Source organism: Mchenga conophoros, linkage group LG17, assembly GCF_057382185.1.
Source record: "Mchenga conophoros isolate Kocher_MC1m ecotype Shallow Benthic linkage group LG17, M_conophoros_male_GT1.1, whole genome shotgun sequence".
NCBI lineage: Eukaryota > Metazoa > Chordata > Actinopteri > Cichliformes > Cichlidae > Mchenga > Mchenga conophoros.
This window is the reverse complement of record NC_140542.1, coordinates 3,446,293-3,465,415: the sequence shown is the minus strand read 5'-3', so window position 1 is coordinate 3,465,415 and position 19,123 is coordinate 3,446,293. Positions and strand designations below refer to the sequence as shown.

General features: G+C 41.9%; 1 protein-coding gene across 11 annotated transcripts in view; it reads left to right on the top strand.

The window, feature by feature from the left end:
• Nucleotides 1-18,643, top strand: part of osbpl8 (oxysterol binding protein-like 8) — a 107,140-nt gene extending 88,497 nt beyond the window's left edge. For 9 of the 11 annotated variants that reach the window (XM_085250914.1, XM_085250910.1, XM_085250911.1 and 6 more), the window contains 20 exons: nt 1,171-1,244; nt 2,470-2,550; nt 4,050-4,151; nt 4,358-4,561; nt 5,973-6,057; nt 7,292-7,457; nt 7,558-7,783; nt 8,350-8,534; nt 8,941-9,022; nt 9,115-9,213; nt 9,350-9,446; nt 9,561-9,659; nt 10,157-10,254; nt 10,922-11,011; nt 11,356-11,492; nt 11,778-11,963; nt 12,537-12,690; nt 14,047-14,149; nt 14,520-14,625; nt 14,712-18,643. In XM_085250914.1, coding sequence (XP_085107040.1) covers nt 1,171-1,244; nt 2,470-2,550; nt 4,050-4,151; nt 4,358-4,561; nt 5,973-6,057; nt 7,292-7,457; nt 7,558-7,783; nt 8,350-8,534; nt 8,941-9,022; nt 9,115-9,213; nt 9,350-9,446; nt 9,561-9,659; nt 10,157-10,254; nt 10,922-11,011; nt 11,356-11,492; nt 11,778-11,963; nt 12,537-12,690; nt 14,047-14,149; nt 14,520-14,625; nt 14,712-14,841 — 2,504 coding nt within the window. In that variant the 3' untranslated portion in view covers nt 14,842-18,643. The remainder of the gene's footprint in view (nt 1-1,170; nt 1,245-2,469; nt 2,551-4,049; nt 4,152-4,357; nt 4,562-5,972; nt 6,058-7,291; nt 7,458-7,557; nt 7,784-8,349; nt 8,535-8,940; nt 9,023-9,114; nt 9,214-9,349; nt 9,447-9,560; nt 9,660-10,156; nt 10,255-10,921; nt 11,012-11,355; nt 11,493-11,777; nt 11,964-12,536; nt 12,691-14,046; nt 14,150-14,519; nt 14,626-14,711) is intronic. The other 2 variants (XM_085250908.1, XM_085250916.1) reach the window with 1 other exon arrangement.
• The last annotated feature ends 480 nt before the right edge of the window (nt 18,644-19,123 follow it).

Below are 19,123 nucleotides of genomic sequence, written 5' to 3'. Positions count from 1 at the left end.
GTAACAAATACTTTAAACGTCTGTTTTTGAATAAGAAGCACATTCTGGATAGAGGATAAAGATTAATGCCTCTTATTGTGATACGTCATTAACACACTCGATATCAGTACTTTGTCTGAACATACAGGCTCTAAATTGATTCGTCCAGCGATTAGTTGAACCAAACTTATTTCTATCAGTGTATTTAGAGATTTGTGTTACTCACAGTGTTTTACGACAGCTTGTTTAGCTTATTTTCACTGTTAGCGTTTTGTCTGCTGTCATGTTGTTTCTTTGGAGCCAGTAGTGACCATACTGGGATGAGAGGGCTGAGTGCCAGGTTATAATCATCCGTAAACTGTAGACATGCAGTGTGAGACACAAACAACTGTTAATTTGTACTAAGTAGAGTCCAACACATTTATCAGCGGGCTGATATTATAGACTTATTATTTGCTGGTAAATGAAGAGGATGGGAGAATCAGCCTTCCATGTTATCAATGTTGACGTTGCATAGTTTGTCCACCAGAGTGCAGCTTGTCCTGTTGTCATGACATCTTTTGAATGCCATAATCCACCAGCCGATGGATAACTACACATAAACAGATTTCCAAAATTTTGGAATTTTAGGCAAATCGCGGTCAGTACTGTCAAACTCTAATATTATACACATAAAACACTAAAACTGCACTCAGCAGAACTGAAGCACAGACTTATTGAACACACTGTTAGAATATTAACCACTAAGAAAGTGATATTATTTGTTAGATAGCTGCACCAACAATGCTCCGAAAGAACCAGCACAACATACATGACAGATTTGGAAAATGCCATACAGAGTGAAGCCAACTGGAACTGGACGTATTGTTGATGACTGACTGCAAGTCTGTGACAGAATTTCTGTATCACAACATCATCATGGCTATAATTCTGACTTTGTCATTTTGATATCATGTGTATGAAAGTGATTTGATAGGCATTGGTAGTATTTACTATTAGATTGGTTCTTTTTTGGGAATCAGAAGCCCCTTATAAGATTTGGAGAAGTCTTCAGTATTCATTCATATGACAGCAATCAAGCATACCTGCCCACGGTTCGTGCACCTGGATAGTGTTTTAAAATAACAGGAATAGAGAATAAGGAGGTGCTGCTGGAACCAGATGAACTTAGGACTTTCTTTATGGTTACAGGTTTTGAGAGAGGGAAGGAGGACCTCTTGCCACTGCCTTTGAAAGAGGACTCTCATTCCATATCTAAGAGCAAGGTAAGAAAACTCACTCCACTGAGCTGATGCACCGTAAAGGCTAAGAAGGAATGATGGGTTGCTTCAGTGTGTAATGAGACCAGAGAATAAGGGAATTACTGCACATCTCCTTTCCTTTTCCGAGTCTAGCCTAAGGCGTGAGAGAGCCTACATTGAGATGAATCATACATCGCATACGCTGCTAAACATCAAACATTTATCAACTAAAATTCGGACTCGACCCGTCTTTCAAGCGAGCTCAGCGTGGAGGCTCGTCTAGTTTATCTGTCGAGGTCCTCATCAAATATGTCAGTGCAAACGTGGGTGTCTCGAGACTTCCTCTGAGTCACTGCACAGACACTATGAAATTGTTTTCATGAAGTATGAAGAGATGATGATCCATGCATGATGGTTAATTTAGAGATTAAAAGAATCTCTCACAGAGGCTTGCCAGGAGGAAAACAAGAGTTAAAATAATGTGTGTGTGTATTAAAAACATCCAGATGACATCTTAGATGACTAGTTCAGATGCAGAATCAAGCCCAAGCTGTGGTTTACAGCAGTCCTCACAGGAGTCGTACTCTCAGCAAAATAAATCTGAACGTTTGTGAAAAGTACAAAAGATTTGGAAGGAGGGTTTTAGCTTTGTTGCTTACTATCACGTAACCTCCATCCTGTCACCTACACTGCTTGTGTGTGTGTTTACAGCTTTAAATAGCTCACACACACACACCTATGTGGCCACTATAGGTCGCTCCGGCTGGCATGTGACGGGATCTGGCAGAGACACACCAGCAATTTTAAGCTTTGTCCTAGTAGCAGAGCTAAGTTGGGTTCTACCATGGAAACGCATGAGCTTGGTCGGAAAAAGATCTGCTAACCTCAAATAATGTCCCCGTGTTTTAGTAGACTGTGTTGGTTGTGTGATTTCAGGTAACCAATTTGTCATTAAGAGGCAAAACTTTGCTGACATTTACGTTTGCACTTTACAGACTACATTAGGCATTTTACCGATTTTTCTTTTAGTTGCCTGGAACAGAAATTCCCAGATTACCAGCATTAGTATTACTAAGGGTCTTTAAGGTGACCCCACTGGAAGTCTCCAACCTTTCAAGGGTGTGTTAACCGTTAGAATGAACAAACATGTGGCTTAAGAACAGATTTTTCTCATTTGAGTATAAAAATGAAGAATAAAGATCTTGATGTGACATCTCCAAGATCTGCCTTTTCTCTCCTGTGTTCTCAGTCTGAAACAAAGCTGTACAATGGTTCAGACAAGGATGTGTCGGCGTCTGGGGGGAAGCTCACCAAAAAGGAGTCCCTCAAGGTAAGTGAGCTCAAAGCGGCTTAAGTCTTGCGTATCCAGACGCTTAATTCTAAGGGCAGGCATAACGAGTCTTAATGAGGCTCTTTCATGGAGAGTGTTACGTATAGCTCAATCACTGATGCTTGTCAACATGACGATTTAAAGTGTTTGTATTCAAACTGCGTGCCATTAGAGGTCATGTTTTTCGTTAAAAGCTCATACTTTTCTTCATGTAACAAATGTTAGAGTGAGTAGGACACAGTGTAGTCAAACATGTTGAAAAAAACTCAGAGGTGATGATTTTGTCCTTCAAACTTTACTTTAGTCCACCTGCCGCAGGCACAGTCTTGCAGACCTCCGAATATAAATGCGTTTCAGCTCCCACAGCTTGCATTAATTTGATGTGCGCTTTTTCCACACTTTAACCTCCTAAGACCCGAACTCTTCCACGGCATGCATTTTTAATTTCTCTTTCATATTTGGGCTGATTGGGACCTGATGAATGTAAAAATAAAGATTTACCAGATTTTTTATTTAGTTATTTTTTTTTACCTAATTTTTGTTTCTAACAATAATGAGAGCCACATATTCGTTTGAAATTTCAATAGAACAGTAGCAGCATAATGTCCTCGTGAGTGGATATCAGGCCCTTGTAGAGCAAAATTGAGTATTTTGGTCTAAATAACCCAAAAATGTGATGTCCACATATGTGGACGCCAGGTCCTAGGAGGTTACAGCTGTACTCACAACAGGCCAATACGGTTGAGATCAGCTGACTGTTCTGGCACACAGAATATCAGTTATCCACAGGATTATAGCACAACACTGGAAAATGGAGTGGATGCAACTCAAACTCTACCTTTAAAGACCTGTAGTAGCTTTCATTTCTGGAAACGGATTACTTCCCTGTAAGCTGAGCTGTAGACATTAGTCAGACGGATTGCTTCTTTAATCATAAAAACATTGCTTTTGCAAAAGTGCTTTAGGAATTATTGCTTGGAACTGAATTTTGTGAGAACATATTGCAAAGTATGTGTGCTTGGTCTTTTCTTTACTCAGTAGTGTACTGCAGCACTAATTTAATTGGAAAAATACAGTCTAATTAGAATCAGTCTTTTAAGATGATGCTTTAGATCCTAATAATTGATTTCTTTCCGACGAATATTTCTAATCAATTTCATTTTTGGGGGGTTTGTTTGTTTTAATCAAAATCCAGTCGGTACAAATGTTTTCTTTCGGGAAGTTGTGTATGTTGGGCCACACTCTACCTGATGATGTATAGAAAACACAGATTTTTAAACCTGTGGTGCACTGGTGTCATGCACATGTGCAGGCTTAAAGGGAGCCATTAAATGTAAAAGAGTGTACTCGACAGTCGAACAGCACCCTGGTGTTAATGTGACAGGGACACAGAGGAGTGTGATTTCACTCATAGTTTTTGTTGCCAAATGGAATTCAGTGGGAAGCCATGTCCACATAATGATGTCTTTGCATTGTCCCGCCCTCTGCGTTCCCTGTAGGTGCAGAAGAAGAACTACAGGGAAGAAAAGAAGAGGGCAACCAAGGAGCTGCTCAGCACCATCACTGATCCTTCTGTCATCGTCATGGCCGACTGGCTAAAGGTGGCGCATCCCACATTCAGTGTCTGCCTTGTGCTCTATATATTTGCATTGACAACTTGCCCTTAGGCCGGCATAAAATATAACATTACTTTTGCATTAGGAAAAATAGTGTTCCCAGCTGTAACAGTAAGACAAAGAATAAAAGAATCCCTTCAGGTTTTGGTAGCGTTTTTGAGTACCTGACTTTTTCCTGCAACTGTCTGCAGATCCGTGGCACTCTGAAAAGCTGGACCAAGCTGTGGTGTGTGCTGAAGCCGGGCGTCCTGCTCATCTACAAAACTCACAAAAACGGGCAGTGGGTGGGAACGGTGCTGCTCAATGCCTGCGAGCTCATCGAGAGGCCCTCCAAGAAAGACGGCTTCTGCTTCAAACTCTTTCACCCCCTGGAGCAGTCCATCTGGGCTGTCAAGGTCAGAGTGGACCTTTAAAAAGCATTAAGTCAGTTATGTAAATGATCCTAATGTAGCATCTTTTTAATTAAATTATGATTTTCAGACACCTTTTTAGAAAACTAACAAATAACTAAGAGAGCAACATAATAAACGCAACACCATCACAATAATCTAGCTAAGTGTAAATAATAGTAAACACTAAATATTGAATGTTATTGTGCAGCAGGCAAGACTGACAGCGCATGTTCACTGTTAAACACATTGTAACAATTAGTTTAAAGTATGCAGCAAGTGCACAGTTAACAAAAACGCTACAAAACAGTTATTTGCTCAAAAATGGCTCCGTTTGGAATCATCTCTTAGACTGCATTCTACTTCACATGGAGGTCTACAGGGATTCGTGTACTCAATGAAAAAATCACCATGAAAACAGTTGACATATAGCATTTGATTATGACATGATTTTTCTCAATATATATTTTTACATAGAAGCCTGCATGTGTTTGTTTGCTAGTCATCAGTTGCTGGTATTTTCAGGCATCTAGCGAGTTCATAAGCTACTTTCTATCATGTCAAACAGCAGGCGTATGATCATTTTACCTTAGAAAGTGGTACCACAGCAGTGCCACTACAGCCCACTTGTGTTTTTAAACCAGTGTCTGCTGGTTTTGGCTTAATTTTCTTAGAAATTGTTTCGCATTGTTTATAACAGTGTAATCATGAATGCAAAGCCAGACTGGTTCATTATGCAGACAGAGTTTTGCTTGCTGTCTATCGATGAGCAAAGCAGAATAAACTCTTACACATAATTAGGACTGAAAGGGCCCTTCAGTTAAAAACACTCATTTGTCCCCTGCAGTTACAATAGCGAAGCAGATGTGGATGTTAACTGTATAATGAAAGCCATGTCTTTGTTTCATTTAGGACACACACAGAGAAAATTATACCTCCAGCCAGCCTATTTCAGTTTTGGCAGTTCTCATTTTCCATTGTCCCCGTTTTCAGCTCGCCCTGCTTTCGGTCCACTCCAGTAATTTAGTATTCATCGCTGACCTTGCATTTCAAGCCTCATTTTTCGTTTGTTTGTATTATAAAAAAACAAAACCTTGAATCAAAATTACCAGTTTGTTTTGCATTACAGCGTTCCTGCTCTCCACTATTGAAATAAGCACTTCACCGGCTCTGTTTCTGTGCCCTCTATGCTCTCTCATTTGCATAATTACATATCTGTAATGCTGGATTGTTTCTGTTTGCGCATGAAATGATGTAAAACGAAAAGAGAAAATATAAAAAACTTGAGATAAAATAAAGAAATCACAATGAAAGACTTTTTAAAAGAAGAAGTAAAACACAGATCAAGAAACTGAGTAACTAGGTGAATGTTTTTAACATGCATTCCCGTCCTTTCTTTGTGTCTTATTGTTATCAGGGTCCTAAAGGAGAAGCAGTCGGCTCCATCACGCAGCCGTTACCCAGCAGCCACCTCATTTTCCGTGCTGCCTCTGAGTCTGATGGTAGGAGACAGGCTGTCATTTAAAGCCATTTCTCTGACTTTTGTCAGCAGCCGCTTACACTGACTGATTGAGATAAACTATCAATTTGCATAATATTGGCATTAACAAAGCTGTATTAGTATCAGATGAATAGCAGATGATCTGACAGTGAGTGGCCTTCATTGGAAGAGGCACTGATCATCTTTGTTTTATAAACCATCTGCTATGTTTTGTCTCCGGCACGCTCATAAAAGAGACCTGTTCTGCTCATTTCCAGCCTCATATTTCTTTTTGTCTTAACTACAGTAGATGTGTATGACTCACAGTGCAAATGAATCATTATTTATCTTATATTGGGTCAAGGTGCCTCTGTCTGAAACAAGCATCTGTAGCTGTTTGCCTTCGAGTCCTGTGATCTTTCGTCATTGTTTTGTTCTTAAAATAGAACATTTGAACAAAAGGTGGGAAAGGCTTATGTGCTGGTAGACAGAATTTTATTCCTTTTACTCTTTTCAGCTTACAGTGATTTCTTGTACATACACTCACTTTGTTATTTAAAAAGTTTAACATAAAACAACATTTAAATGTGTGTACATGTGACAGAAAGGAAAAGCATAATGGGCCCACTTTAAACAGGAACCGGGCAATCGTGGCCTAACAACGTTAGCGTTTCTGGCCACAATCTAATCAAAGGTACATTAACCTTTATTATCTGAATCAGGCTGTTAGAATAATTTGTAATGTAGTTTCCAGGTAGTGATAAAGAAGCAATAAGAAATATGGTTAAATGCTCTGTTTGCTTTAATGCCAACATAGGAGACTTTAACTGCGGGTTGAACGTTGAATAAGGTGGGATGTGGAAAGGCTGGAATGGCTGTTTGTTATGAGGGCGGATGTGTGTATATGTGAATCTCAGTTTATGTCTGTGTAAATGTGAGAAAATGAAACAAAAGGAGACTTTGTGATAAATCGAAGGCTGTTCGGAGACACAGCAAGCGTGTCCTCTGTGTCTCTGTCCGTGGTGCTGAAACATCCATTCCAGCCTCTCCATCATCCACTCGGTCCCTCTCCATGGTGCTGAAATAACTCCTGTTTTAGGAAGACTTCCAAAGTGAAAAAGCTTTTTAACTCACCCAGAGTTGATTCTGATGTGTGGTGAGGGGCTGTTGTGATTCACCATGAATAGATTTCATGAAAACAATAATTCACAAAATGGTTTCTGCGTCTTGTTTATCAGCTTAATTCCTGTTTCCAGGCCGATGCTGGATGGATGCCTTGGAGCTGGCCCTGAAGTGCTCCAGCCTGCTGAAGAGGACCATGATCCGTGAGGGGAAGGATGACATGAGCACTGTAGGCACTGGTGGGGAACACTCCATTAATTTCTACAGCCTCCTCAGAGCCCACAACATACACGGTTTCCAGTGAGTAGGAAATGTCATTTACATTAGATTGTAGAGCTCAGCTATTATTGATTTTATGGATTTAAAAATTATTTCTATGATATTCCCCTGCTTCTTACAGGTTCAATGACAGCGACCATTTGAAAGACCCGGACCTGTACTCAGACAAGTCAGATCGGGAAGGAGAGCAGGACCACGAGGAGTCAGATCCAGAGGGGCTGGAGAAAAGTGAGGAGAGTGACAGCGACACATCAGAGCGTCAGGACGACTCGTACATTGACCTGGACCCAAATGAGCATCTGCGTGAAACCCCATACCTGGAACAGTCCCAGGAAGAGTTAGGAGAGGTATGGAACAGGGGGTGGGGGTGGGAGGCTGCAATTTTGCTCTCCTTTGAACGTCAACAAGAAAAAGCATTGCAGATGAGATGTGATTGTACCACTAGGATACAATCTCCTAGGATTTGTAGCAGCAATTTTCATCTTTAAAACTTCATCTGAAGGCTTGTTTTTAATAAAGTTTCTCACATAATGAGGAGAAATTAGCATGTTCCTCTGCAGGGCTATTCAGCCTGTAACATGGACGAGCTTTGATCGCAGTGTGCGTGGGTGTCTGCGAGGGATGTGAGGATAAGTGTGAGAGTGAAAACACAGATTTCCGTCCTGATGAAATCTAAACGAGACAACTCAATAATTAAACACTGACTGAAGCAAAATGTTTACACTCGAGCTAATGAAAGCACCATTTGCACAAAAAGCCATGTGAACTTTGAAGCTTGTGGACATGCATAAAATTTGAAAGTAGCGTTAACAAAAGTAAAAAAAAAAGTGACAAGTGTCAATCTGTCATATATGTTACAACAGGACACGTGCAATTACTTAACCTGTCTGCTGTTTTCTGACTGTGTCCTCAGGCTGGTGAAGCTGCTCAGACAGAAACCGTATCAGAGGAGAACAAGTCTCTGATCTGGACCCTGCTGAAGCAGGTTCGACCTGGCATGGACCTGTCCAAGGTTGTGTTACCCACTTTTATCCTGGAGCCAAGATCCTTTCTGGACAAACTCTCTGATTACTACTTCCATGCAGACTTCCTGTCAGAGTAAGACATTCCATTTACCTTGACCTTTGTGAAACAGGCTTATCAATTGGGAGTAATTTGATGTGAATCAATGGTAATCGGACTTCAGCCTGCAGATAGTGGTCAGAGGGCCCGGTGGCGCCAGTGTCCGGCAGCCTCGCCTCTGTCAGTGCGCCCCAGGGTGGCTGTGGTTACAATGTAGCTTGCCATCACCAGTGTGCGAATGTGTGTGTGAATGGGTGGATGACTGGATATGTAAAGCGCTTTGGGGTCCTTAGGGACTAGTAAAGCGCTATATAAATACAGGCCATTTACCATTTACCATTAGACTGTAAACAAGTTGGCCTGGCTTTGACTTTCAAAAGAGAGAAAAAAGAGTGTTTGTGTGATGGAGGAGCATCAGTTCAAGCTTTTGCTTCATTCTCAGGGCTGCAATTGAAGAGAATGCCTATAACCGGATGAAGAAGGTGGTAAAGTGGTACATCTCTGGATTTTACAAAAAGCCAAAGGTCAGCATAGCTTTTCTGCGTCAGCTGTTGGTCACATGTTTTGTATGTACATGACCCTAAAATCATGTTTTATGGTGCTTTTGAATTCACAGGGGTTGAAGAAGCCCTACAATCCCATTATTGGAGAGACGTTCCGCTGCATGTGGCTCCATCAGAAGACCAATAGCAAGACCTTCTACATGGCAGAACAGGTAACAACAATACTGCTACCGAGAGCTGCCTGATAGGTTCATCTGTTACACTGAATTTGGCTATATGAGGAGTACATATCAGATAATGTTGACAGGGTAAATCGATGACTGACAGTTTACATTATTTATTTTATAGGTATCTCATCACCCTCCAGTATCGGCCTTCTATGTCAGTAACAGGAAGGACGGATTCTGCCTCAGTGGAAGCATCCTCGCCAAGTCCAAGTTCTATGGTACAAACACGCACAGCACACTCACTGTTTAGTGCTGCTCTAATATTACTTTGACATTTTAGCTCTTTGGTCTATTATCTACTTTTGACTATCAGTACTGTTTCATTGTTTTAGGAAACTCGCTGTCGGCTATACTGGACGGGGAGGCTCGCCTCACTTTTCTCAACCGAGGGGAGGACTATGTGATGAACATGCCCTATGCTCACTGTAAAGGTTCGAATGAATCTTTTTCCTTTCACATGTCACTCATGCTGTGTGAACAGTGCTGTAACATCACTGTTCTGTTGGACATCCAAAGCACAGGGGTGGCTGTAGCTCAGGAGGTAGAGCAGGTCACCTGCTGATCGGAAGGTTGGAGGTTCGATCCCAGGCTCCTCCAGCATGCCAAGTATCCTTGGGCAAGATACTAACTCCAAGTTGCTCTCCGATGCATCCATCGGAGTATGAATGTGTGTGAGTGTAGTTAGAAAGCGCTCAGTATAGAGGTAGTGCTTGTGAGAATGGGTGTGACTGGGTGAATGTGGCGTGTTGTATAGAGCGCTTTGAGTACTCCGGGAGAGTAGAAAGGCGCTATATAAGAATCAGTCCATTTACCACATTAGCTTGCAAAAACCTGCCAAATTAACTTTGCTTTGTAGGTGCTGATCTATTTTAGATATGTTTGAGTTTACCTGTAACCTGTGCGTTCTTTTATAAAAACAATCTGCTAGGTATCCTATATGGAACCATGACTCTGGAGCTGGGTGGTCATGTCACCATTGCTTGTGAGAAAACAGGCTACAGTGCACAGCTGGAGTTCAAACTGAAGGTATGGCTTTGTTCTGTAGTTTAAAAAACTTAAAAAATACTTAACTAAAGTACTTATTTAATAGTAGTAAATAGTGTGTAAGGGGAGGCCTTTAGGCTTGTGAAGTCCTAGATTTTGTAGTAACTGTTTAAGACTTTGAAAAAAAACTCAGACTCACATGATTTTTCTGAATATCTCCTCCACCCTTCCTGAAAAAACATCCCACCCCCTCCAACCACGCCTCGCTCCATCATCATTTACCAACTAGCGACAGGTACTTTTATGATAAAGCAAACAGGGTAGCGAATTTGTAAAGATAGTAAAAGTTTAAGAAATCCATTTATTTAGTAATTGCTGCCCCTCAGTTTTATATCCCTAAAGTAGGCAAACAGAACCTTGGGTTTTGTGTACCTTCTGGTACCTTAAACATGTAAGCGATTGCCATTGGCAGTTTCTACAATGTTGTTTTCTTTTAATTGGTCTTCAATGAAAAGCGGTCGTATTAGTAAAATCTCTATGAGTAATAGTAAGTCACAGGATCTTTTTCTCGTACAGTAACTGCAGCAAGTAAACTGCTTTATATCCTTTCCTATTTCTTCTCCTCTCTCCTCTCCCATCCCTTCCTCTCTGCCTCCTCTTCCTTCTCATTCCTCCATTTCCCGCCCTGTTGTTTCCGTTTTTCCTGCAGCCTTTCCTGGGCAGCAGTGACTGTGTTAATCAAATCTCTGGAAAGATCAAGCTGGGAAAGGAGGTGTTAGCTACACTAGAAGGACACTGGGTAAGACGTGTGTCTGTGTTCCTGTAATCACTGCCTGTTTCATAAAAAACACAGATACAACATGTATCTGTATATATTTTGTATTGTGTCTTTAAAATCATTATTGGATTGATGTGTTGACATTTTGCTAATATTAATTCCTTATACAGAAATGAAATATATAACCAGTAATACAAGTTGCTGTGTTTTCTTCTGGTTTAAGAAAAGCTGGCAGATTTTATCAAACTAGACACGACTTTATACCCACAGAAAAAATTAACTTCTTAGTAAAACCTTCCCTTTGTTAGTTGGGTAATGTTTCAAAACTACCATGTTAAAAGCTATTTTTGTACTTTCCCCCTCAGGATAGTGAGATCTTCATTAATGATAAGAAGACTGGGATAGTGGACACTTTCTGGAACCCCACGACGGAGCTGAGGCAGAGCCGACTGACTCGTTGCACCGTCCCACTAGAGGAGCAGGGAGAGTCTGAGTCAGAAAGGTGAGCTTTGATTCAACTATTATCAGAGTATTGACTGTCAAATGTAATGGATTATCTGAAATGCACTTACTACATTGTGCAAAGGTTTGATGCTTCTGCAAACCACTTTGCAACCCCTTTTGCCGGAGTATTGCTGCTGCTTCTGGATCAGAGCTACATAGCCAAATCCATGTTACTGCACATGGAACTGTAGCTTTGTTTCAGCTGTAGTGGTCCTGATTGAAACAAAGAGTCTTATCTTTTAGTCTTTCATTAATGCTTTGTTTTTCCTTCTCAATCCGGCAGACTGTGGCAACACGTGACACGAGCCATCAACAACAAGGACCAGACCGAAGCCACCAATGAGAAGTTCATACTGGAGGAAGCTCAGAGGAAGTCGGCGCGTGAGCGGAAAGCCAAATGTGAGGAGTGGAGTCCTGCCCTGTTCGAGCAGGACCCCATCACCGGAGAGTGGCATTACAAATATGCCGAGTGAGTGACTCCTCTGTTGCTCGTAAGCGGGTGTGGTTTGAAATCACATTAAATTCAACTGTGTGTTTAATGGAGATAAGAAAGCGCTGAGGTATGAGCTTCATGCATGTCTCTGCTGGGAGATACCGACAAAGCAGAGCTGGTGAAACTGTAGTAAAAATGACAAAAAACAGTTAAGCTTGTGTTCTGATGTGTTCACCTTCTGCTGGCGTCATTGGAGACAGAATTTGCATGCACTGGACGTCACTTCCGGAAGTCTTTTACAAGCATATTTGCAGTCAGCTGGTTTTAAATAGATTTCCCTCTAAAGGCACATTTTATTTTTTGCCTCAGTCTCAGAATTTTTTAGTGTGGCAGGCTGCCATCTAGTGGTGATCCCCTATATGCATAGATGATGTCCAGTTTACAGTTATTTACTGTTATAATGAGAATGTTTTTGTGTGTAAGATACAGTATGCTAGATGAGAAAGAGAAAAACTGTGAGCGGTATTTATATCAGAATAGTTATATTTGTCCCTCTTCTTTTTCATCCTTACTGTGTTTCTTCGTCTCTATCATCCTTTTCTTCCTCAGCACAAGGCCTTGGGATCCACTCAATGACCTGATCCAGTTCGAGAAAGATGGCTGTATCCAGACCAAGGTCCGACACCGCACCCCTATGGTACGTTCTGGCAGTCTTATTAGTCTGAGTAACCAGGGGCCGCGGAGGGACAATTGCAAATGCCAGGTAGGTTGTCCAAATCGAAAACCGCTGTGAAGCAATGCATCTCGCCGTCTCAGCCATCTTCCATCCATGCATCTCAAAGCACCCTGCGCACCACCTTCATTGTGACTTCTCTGTGTTGTCTTCGCGGTGCTGCCACCACCATTGTCGCTTCTGCTCCACTTTATTGTGATGTTTTTTTTCTTAGTGCCACCACCTTTATTTTTACCTTTCTTGCTGTTCGCTCTCAATGCGACGGAAGGTCTTGTCAGACTGCATGCTGTAGTAAATGGATGACAAGGCATTCTTCCTTTGTTCACTCTGAAGAGACGAGCATTGTTCAGCATGAAGGAGTGCACGAGCAGTATTTGGAAACATTGTTTGGCTGCAGGCTCTTCCACACGTTGTGAAATTTCAGAATAGTATTAAAAAGTTCAACAGAAAGCAGCAAAATTCTTCCACATGAACAAAACATCACTGCTGGAGCTCAGACTGGAACTTTTACTGTTATTTAGCTCTTTGTTTTGTTTCAGTAGGTGGCTACTTCTCCTGATAGCTACGTTGTGCACAACCTATCAGCACCAAATAACACTCAAAAAGTTAGAATCTCATTTAACTTAACGTAATAATTCGTGGCTAATTATTTATTTTAGGATGTGGAGGAGACCAAAACAGAGATAAAAGGAGAAAAAACTTTTTTAGTTTTCTAAAATTTGCAAAACGTGAAAGTGGTCATTTCCTACATTACACCCAAAAGCAAGAACCATTTCACCCTCATCAGTCTAATCCTGATCGTCACGCCTTCCTCACCCAACTCCATTCTGTTTTTGTGCAGTGTTTGTTGGACTCTTAAATTCGCTAGTTAGTCGTAAGAAGAGGCTAAAGGTTTCTGTGGACCAGTCAGTCTGGCCTCTTTGCATCCACATGTGTTCAGAGTAACCACCTGCCAGGATCTGAAGTTTGTCCCTGGTGGATAAATCAGTCACCATCAGTGCTTTCAGGCTTTTGCTTAACTGTTGCCAAATGTTGTCCAACAGGGCTGACGCTGTCCCCCGGTTGGAGTCAGTCACGCTTCTGTTAGGCAAACTTTGACATGCTTTTCTATGGCCCAGATCTTTACCTGGCAGAGTTAAACATCTGTGGAAGAAATGATTTGAATAAACAAGCTCAAGGCAGGTTTGTTCATTTGGGATGCTGAGTATGTGTTTTTTGTTGACCAGTTGAAATTGGCCTAACAGCATGCCTCGCACAACCGCCGTTTGCATCAACACTAAATAGCATGTTTGTCTGTGTGTTTATTTTGGATTTGTCAGTCCAAGATGCTGAAATTTGCCTTCTTTTCTGACACGCTTGTGTATTTATCCACACATGTGCCGACAGGTAACGGTGCCAAAGAGGAAACACAAGAGTGACAAGCCCAAGAGTCCAGAGAGCGGCTGCTCCTCACCTGAACCCGACCACCAGGACTCATCCGGCAGCGAACGTGAGCCACACACACTAAAACTCACATCTCAATACGCACATACGCAGGCTGAACAGTCAATATAGTCAGTCAACAATGTTCATTGACAAAATTTATACCTACAGCTGTGAATTTATTCATCTAAATGTCTGTTGTTGCTCTTGTTAGATGAGGAATTTGTGATACAGGTAATAAAGGGTCTTGATGACAACAGCTTTGCATATGTAGATGTTGCTACTGATGAGAAATTAGACTTTGTGACACACCCATGAATCATATGACTCATGTGTACAAATGCTTAGAAGCAGTCTGACTTAAATACATACATCTGCATTATGTAAGTGCCCATGCGTCTATGGTTTTAAACTTGTTTTGCTCTACTTTATCGCAGGACACAAAAGCAAGCATAACAATCGGCTGAGGAAAAAAGGAGCAGACCTCAGCGAACTTCAAAGTGCCATTGAATCCATAAAGCAGACGCAGGAGGACATTAACAGGTGGGAAGTATAAGTCACACTGTGAGGCGACTGTGGTAATACGCTGGACCTTTTAGCACTCACACGTAGCATCTGTGTGTTTGCAGGACCATCACCGTGCTGCGGAGTCGTGCCGCGAGTCGGGTGGAGGGCAGCTCCTTCCTCCAGCAGCGTGACTACATCATCATCATTTTTCTCATCTTCCTTCAGGTCCTGATCAACTACATCTTCAAGTAGCAGCCATACCCCCAGAGACAGTGATGTCCTCACACAAACACGCCCTCTGAGCTTCATGGGGGCGGACTCAGACTTTGACCTCTCACAGTTAGTGACTTCAACAGTCCTCTCCAACTCTCTTCTCCTCTGTCTTTATTAGACTCACTTACATGTATCCAGAAAAGCAGACTCTTCAACACAAAGAGAGACTTTTTAAAAACATATTTATTTGGAACCAGTCTTTTGGAAAATCTGGAGAGATCCTCAGATTTCAAAGTGGAGAGGAGCAGCGGTAAGGAGAAGTCAAAGGCGAGAGTTTGGTGTGAATAAATGTTGACTGCCACCTGGAGGCGTGTTGATTTGCCTTGATGTAAGCGGCAGAGACAGCAGCCATTTTTAACCTGTTGTTTGTTTGTTTTTCTGATGGAGTGAAATCACTCTGTCGGTTCACATTTCACCTCAAACAGGTAATCGTTTACCACACAATCAAGGACCACAACTCAGATCGTAACAGAGGACAAATAGATCTCTGATTTTAATGTTTTTGTTTTTATTCTTTTGCGTCTTCACTTCGCGTATCCTTTGTGAGTTGATGTCTGCTCAGAGCAGAAAACTAGCGATGAGGGTGACGGGGCTGGGGGACGCAGTCCAGTCTGTGGGACTTTTTTTATTGTAACGGCTGGAGATTCCACACGCGGAAGTGGCAACCGCGACAGAAAACTCACAAGGGACATTGTCGTAAGGAATTAAAGCTATAATTTCTGCTGTATAATAAAACTCCACATTTTGCATACAAAGTCAGTGTTTAAAAGAAAAGTCAGACATTTGACACAATGTCATTGTATACTGTAGGTAGCATGTACAGACAGGAGCAAGGTTAGGACACTAGCCCTATGTATTTTGTATTTTGTTTTAAGGCACAAATGCACTGGAAATGTCAGATGTTTGTATGATTTATACACTTTTTATCTGTGGACATGAAAATGCTTTTACACTTCTTTCTCATCAACAGGAGGAAAAAAAGATGCATTTCTTTTGGCCGTTTCAGTGATCACTGCCCTAGATTTCAGGTAAAAGCAGGTGACATGTTTTTATCTGAGAGCTCACTGTAAGAAGCTGGATTTAGCAACTCTAATGAGTCAGCCAGGCGGAATGATGTAGTCGCTCCTCTCAATGGAAGAGCGCAGGAATTAACTTGACTTTCTTTGCCGAGATAAGCGACGGGATTGGCCAGCAGCTGCTTGGTAAAAAGAGCTAGCGTGGGTAATGGTCTGACCAGAAAAGCTCACTAGTCAACATGTTTTATCTTATTGCTTTTGCACAAAAACCAAAGTGTATAAGAGTCCATAAAACCAGCAGGGGACCTGAGCGGTTCCCTTCTGTGGCTCAGAATTGGTAATAATCCACCAGCCTTCAAAGAGCTGGTCAGCTCTTTAGAGCCCCCTTTGGTGGTATTTGATCTTCTTATCTAACATACAGCAAAAAACTGAGCGGGTATATTTCCCAAACTGAGCTGGGACTACTCCTTCAGAGAAAATATTAAAATTGCATACATGAGCTGGCCTAATGGTCTCTATATGTGAATACAGCCTCCAGATCAGGCTACAGTTGAGCAAAGTTGCCACTTCGTGCAGCGCCTTCATGACGAGTCCAGTTGAGAACATCAGTCACCTCGTTCCAGTGCTTTTGAGCCCCAAATACTAACCAGGACAACTACAGTAGACTCTTTAGTAAGTTACTAGTAAGAGGAGGATGTAGACTCCTAAACCGTCTTCATAGTAAACCATTCCAAACGTACGCAAGTACCAGCCAAGCTCAGTGTGTAGCGTAGGAGTCGATCCTTTTCACTGTGTAAATATCTGACGGCATTTCAACACCGAGGTTTGCAATACAGACACTCGCTCTGTGCACAAACCATTGCTTTTAACCTTGTGTGTCAGTCTCTCCACTGCTCTGTAGATACACAGGCATGTAGGTCGATACAAAAAAGAAGTTAATATTGGGATGCACAATTAGAACGCCCATTTAAAAAAAGAGAGAGAGAAAAGGATCCCAGGGACCTCGATGTTACAGAGGTGTAGAAGTTACATTGCGGTTCTAGTCTGTTGCCTTTGTCTTTGGACGTGCGGATGCTGAAATTAGTCTCAGAGATGGTTCGAATGACCCCCGCACTCATCCAGCTTTACAGTTTAAAAAGTTACAGCCCTGTGAGGACTGCGTTTAGCATCACCGCACATAAAAACAACTCCCAGCAATCTGCTAGCAGTAGCAGTGGTGTAGTCATATGTGATTGATTCGAGGCTGAAGAACCCTGCTACCTGACCTTCTGACAAACAGCGTATCAGGTGCTAGTAAGTAAGACCAGTCTAGGCCATTCAGAAAGATCCAGACCGCTTTGTGGACCATAGCTGAACATTTTGTAAATCTCTTCGCCTGTCATGATGTTAGCCTTGTTGAAGTTTACATATTTGATTGCCTCCGCCGTCAGCAGACTGTTAAGCGATTTAAACTTTGTAACTCCCACACAGGTATGAAGAAGGAATGGTAGCATTGGCAAGAGCCAGCTACCCCCCCCCCCCCGAGTTACCCGGCTGGCCCGTGTGCGTATCTGTGTTTTTGTGCATCGTCATTGCCTCAATCGCTCATCTTAAATCGAGAATCTAGATGTTAGAGTTTGGAGAAATAAGTATATACCAGTGCCTTTTAGAGTGGGACTGTGGAGGGGGGATTAAGTGTAGGCAGTGGAGGTAAAAGAGGATAAGCAGTGGGGTTTTTTGGGGGGGAAGGGGCACAGATATAGCCAGAGTATTAAAGGGGACCTATTCTGGTATTTTATAGTTACATTTAGTAATTATTAATGGAATTATTTCATAATTCCTACTTAACTCTGTCCCTCACTTCCTGCTGTGTGTGTGAAACTGCTGGTTTTAGCTCTTGGGACTTTCCCTGAACATCCATTTAATTCTGATTGGCTACCCCTGTCTTCTACAGACTAACATTGTGTTTGTAAGCCCCACCTCCTCCTCAAGAAAACTTGGGAGTGTTCAGAGCAGTCTCAAGTCTGAGCTGTGGACTCACACTTACGTAAACATTGGTCGTGTTTAAAATGAGCGTCTGTTATTGGGAGGAGGTGTAATAGGTCCCCTTTAAGGTGATGTAATAATGAAGGGAGCGGTGCAGTTGGGGTGAAATGAGACTCTGTTGTTTGAGTGAATGTGCCATACTTAGCCTTAGAAATGAGCTCCACAGGTCGCCACCCCACCTGGCTTCTCCTGCCTCCCCTCCTGAAGCGTTGCCATAGAAACGCACCCTTTCAGTTTCCGGATGCCGATTCCTGCCACAGGAGAGAGAGGGAGCGAGGGAGCGAGAGCCCTCCTCTTCACTGTCGTCCTCGTCTCTCTCGCTCTGTAACGCACCAAATTCAGAGGGAAATAAACATCTGTGCTGTCAGTTGTTGTCGCCGTGTCTGTAAATTAATACATTTTATTTATTCCTCTTTTATATTTGGATTCATGTTTACCTTTTTTCTTGCTCATAGCTTTAGGTCACTGTTCTTCTTCCTTGTTCTATGATGTTTCTGTTTTTTTTGATTGATTTTAAATTCACACACAGTTGGTTTTGTTTTACTCTTCGTTACATCAGCGTACACATGGTCAGCTCCCACTGTTCCTCACCCCGAATACTCACACACTTTGGGTTGTTTTGTTTTTTTTCATATCCGAGTACCTGAATATATTTACTGTTTCTCCATGGCAACTATAACTTCTTGGAAGTTTATGTTCACATGTAACATAACACAAAATAAAGACAAATGGACAAGTGACGTAAGGTGTTTGTATTTGCTGCAAAGACACATTATTATCAAAACCGAATGTTGTGACGTTTACGTGTTTATACTGAATTTAATGAGATCATCACATGTTGTGTGTGTTTTGGTTACTGCATAGAAGTTCACAATGGGAATAATGTGTCATGTAGAACGCTCCGAAGTGAAGGTGTGGTCGAAGACGTCCAAATGCAGGCCGATGCTGAGCGGCTAGCTTAGAGAAAATAATCGAAATAACATCAGCAAAGCAAAAAAACCCCAAAGAGGACTGGTTTACATGTATTTTTATATGGTCATGATGGACTGAGTGACTCCAGTCTGGACAAGCCCGATAAAGTCTGTCATTTCAGCTGTCATGCTCCTTTCATCCACACACCCGAGGACAACAATGTCCAAATATTACGAATAAATATTTGTGAATGCAGCCCTCATTCATTCTGTTTATTCCCATTTTTAAATCATCCCCTGGTTATTTGA